We start from the raw sequence: 1,711 nt of genomic DNA, 5'->3' as shown, positions 1-1,711 counted from the left end.
CTCGATGCCCACGAACACGTCCAGCAGGCACGGCACCAACTGAAACAATACAATACATTCCAGTACGGTATGACAGTCGGACTAGCCTGGCGACAGACCGACTGCCTGCCAGTTAAAATATATAAATACTGCTGGTAAAATGTAAACCAAGCATTACACATATTGTGTTGAACCCTAGTCGTATGTCCTTCTAAATTAAAAAAATAACATCCAAATATAAAAAAAAAAACTGTAAACTTTTCGTTTTTTTTTTACATTTGTTTAATTAATGTTTTTTATAAATTTGTTGACGATTTAATCATTTTGTTTTTTTTTTAGCTTACATTATCAAAATGCTTAATTGAATTTGTTGTCTTTTTTTATTAAAATTACTGGAACCAAATTATTTGATATGTAAATAATGTGGTGGTGGTTGGTTAACTTGTTTTATTTATTTAGACAAATAAAATTTGTGAGTCAGTGATACCTGTAAGCGGTGCGGGTTCTCCTTGAAGAGCTGTTCCCTGGAGAAGGAGGCGAGGTTGCTGAGCGGCACCTGGTCATCGGGGTGGTTGGGCAACATCGCCTCCAGGCACTCCGCGAGACGCGCTCTGTAATGTTACATTTACTATGTTATTACAATTAAATGTTCATACTAGTAGTTTTCAGCGAGGATTTTTAATAATATAGTTATAAACATAGCTTAATATATTTCGAAAAGTTATTTCAAATCAGTAGTTTAAAAAAATAAATATTTTCTCTTTATAATGTTATAAAAAAAAATCAGAAAAGTTTAACAATGGACATACAAATCAAAATTTTCTTCCATAATAAATTAAAACAGTTCCCTTAGAAAGAAAGTAGGTTTGTAAACGAGATGGGCGACCTTCAAGAGCGCCATACGCATAAAAGGTCCATTTTCCTATGGGTTAATATTGCAGTTAGGAGGTGCCTGTAATAAAATTTAAAAATATAAGTGTGTGACCTTAAATGTGGGTTGTATGTGCGCGAGGCGTCCCCCATGAAGGCGAGGACGAGGGTGAGCGCGGGCTGCAGCAGGCCCGCCAGCTCCGCCTGCTCCGCCAGCGCGCCCGCCGTGCGCCGCGACATCGTGATCAGCACCACGATGTTCTCCAGCACGAACTCCGGGATACATCTGGTGAAGGAGTTTCAAATACAAATAATTTATAGCTAAACGAATTACAGGTCATAATGTTGGAAATAAAAAAAAAAACTCTAGATATTCTGAATGAAAATTGTGTATATATAACAACCATTATGGTAGGAAAAATTCTTCGACACTATAGGCTTTTCATTGCTTAAACATTTACAACTAGCTGTTGCTCGCGACTTCGCACATGTCAAATTAAAAAAATATATCCTATATTACTCACAGACAAATTACCTTTCTGATGGTGAAAGAATTTTCAAAATCGGCTCAGTAGTTTTTAAGTTATTTTAATACATATAAAAATATAAATCTTTCCTCTTTGTAATAATAGTATAGAAAACATGATACCGTTCATGACCAAATATTTAAAAAAACTTTATCCAGCATAATATTATAATAACGTTACATTTTACCATTTCATTTCATTATTTAAAAAAAAACTACATAACTAACATCCCTTGAATTTAAAAGTCCATGTATGTCGCTGTCGATAGTACAAGTTGGTCAAACCTCAAAGTGTCTGGAGGCGGTGCGGTGAGCGGCATGTGCACGGGCAGGAGC

The 1,711-nt window shown here is 35.8% G+C and overlaps 1 protein-coding gene across 1 annotated transcript in view; it reads right to left on the bottom strand.

The window, feature by feature from the left end:
* The window catches only part of LOC106108438 (ubiquitin conjugation factor E4 A), an 11,931-nt gene that overhangs the window by 5,932 nt on the left and 4,288 nt on the right, over positions 1-1,711 (bottom strand). The window contains exons 9-12 of the mRNA XM_013289604.1: positions 1,661-1,711; positions 965-1,135; positions 467-590; positions 3-39 (exon numbers count right to left, since the gene is read on the bottom strand). Coding sequence (XP_013145058.1) covers positions 3-39; positions 467-590; positions 965-1,135; positions 1,661-1,711 — 383 coding nt within the window. The remainder of the gene's footprint in view (positions 1-2; positions 40-466; positions 591-964; positions 1,136-1,660) is intronic.

The sequence above is a fragment of the Papilio polytes genome, unplaced genomic scaffold (genome assembly GCF_000836215.1).
Source record: "Papilio polytes unplaced genomic scaffold, Ppol_1.0 DF821511.1, whole genome shotgun sequence".
NCBI classification, from domain to species: domain Eukaryota; kingdom Metazoa; phylum Arthropoda; class Insecta; order Lepidoptera; family Papilionidae; genus Papilio; species Papilio polytes.
The sequence above is the reverse complement of the archived record's forward strand: the minus strand, read 5'-3'. Positions and strand labels throughout refer to the sequence as shown.